The sequence below is a fragment of the Trypanosoma theileri genome (assembly GCF_002087225.1).
Source record: "Trypanosoma theileri isolate Edinburgh chromosome Unknown TM35_Tth_30_V1, whole genome shotgun sequence".
In the NCBI taxonomy this organism is placed as follows: domain Eukaryota; phylum Euglenozoa; class Kinetoplastea; order Trypanosomatida; family Trypanosomatidae; genus Trypanosoma; species Trypanosoma theileri.
Window position 1 is genome coordinate 216728 of NW_021639872.1, and position 948 is coordinate 217675.

Consider the following 948-nt stretch of genomic DNA (forward strand, 5'->3'; position numbering starts at 1 on the left):
TTATATTGTTTTTCCCTTCTATGGTGTGCTTCTCAGTCAAGCCAATAGGCGTGGTGCTTTGTGGTTTCCCTCACCGTGCAGCAGTGCAGGCACGCAGTCCACTGCAGACCAATTGTTTTGTACACTCTTCCCATCTTTCTTGTCTCTGCTTTTGCAGTGGACTTATTTTGATCCCTATATACTGCTTTGTTTTTCCTTTTTTGTTTCTGATACACCTTGTGTATCTTGTGTGCTCATTTTTATGGAATGTTTTTTGTTATATACGATAATAATGGGACAGTGAAAAAAAAAAATAATATATGGTTACTTCACATTCATTATACAAAAGTTTCCCGTTGGGTATAATACGATATATTGCTGTATCCAGGCATCGCAGCCGCAGTAAGTAATGAATTTCTTTTTTTCTTTTACTTGTGCTTCACCTCTTCTTTTCCCTTTATCAGCCACCTTGTCTACACTTTTATTATGGTATAAAGATCGTTGGGTTGTAGGTGTTTGAGTATTTTTCTGTGTGTGTGTTTAGGTTGCTACTCGCACCGTCCACGTAATGAAAACACATTTCTTTGTTCTCACCTTCTCTCTCGGTGGTGTCACTCACGGCATTGCCACGAACATATTTCCGCCCTTGTGTTGTGTTGTGTGTGTGGCTTGCCTGAGTGACTGCAGCCTGCGGGGAGGGACTGAGACTGTTCCGCTTCGGCTTCACGTAATGGGTCTGTTTCTTTTTTTTCTTTTTTGGTGTGGGTGAATGTTTTTCTCTGATGAGAGTGGCAGCTGTGATTATTGTATTGTGACTGCCTTGTGTGCTGTTGGTATCCTGTTGTTGTTGTTCTTTTCTTGTTTTTCTTTTCCTCTCTGTAGGTGTGTGACTTAGTGTACATTTTAGTGAATGCCGTAGTGCCTCTCTGATATGAGCATGTGAGACTGTCATTGTGTGTGTGCACTGTG

General features: G+C 41.2%; 1 protein-coding gene across 1 annotated transcript; it reads right to left on the reverse strand.

Annotated features, from left to right (window-relative positions):
- Positions 1–463: 463 nt before the first annotated feature.
- Positions 464–931, reverse strand: TM35_000301690 (uncharacterized protein; the record flags this gene model as incomplete). The annotated part of the gene is made up of 1 exon (XM_029028492.1): positions 464–931. The coding sequence occupies one exon, from the start codon at positions 929–931 to the stop codon at positions 464–466; it is 468 nt and encodes a 155-aa protein (XP_028880195.1).
- Between the last annotated feature and the right edge of the window lie 17 nt (positions 932–948).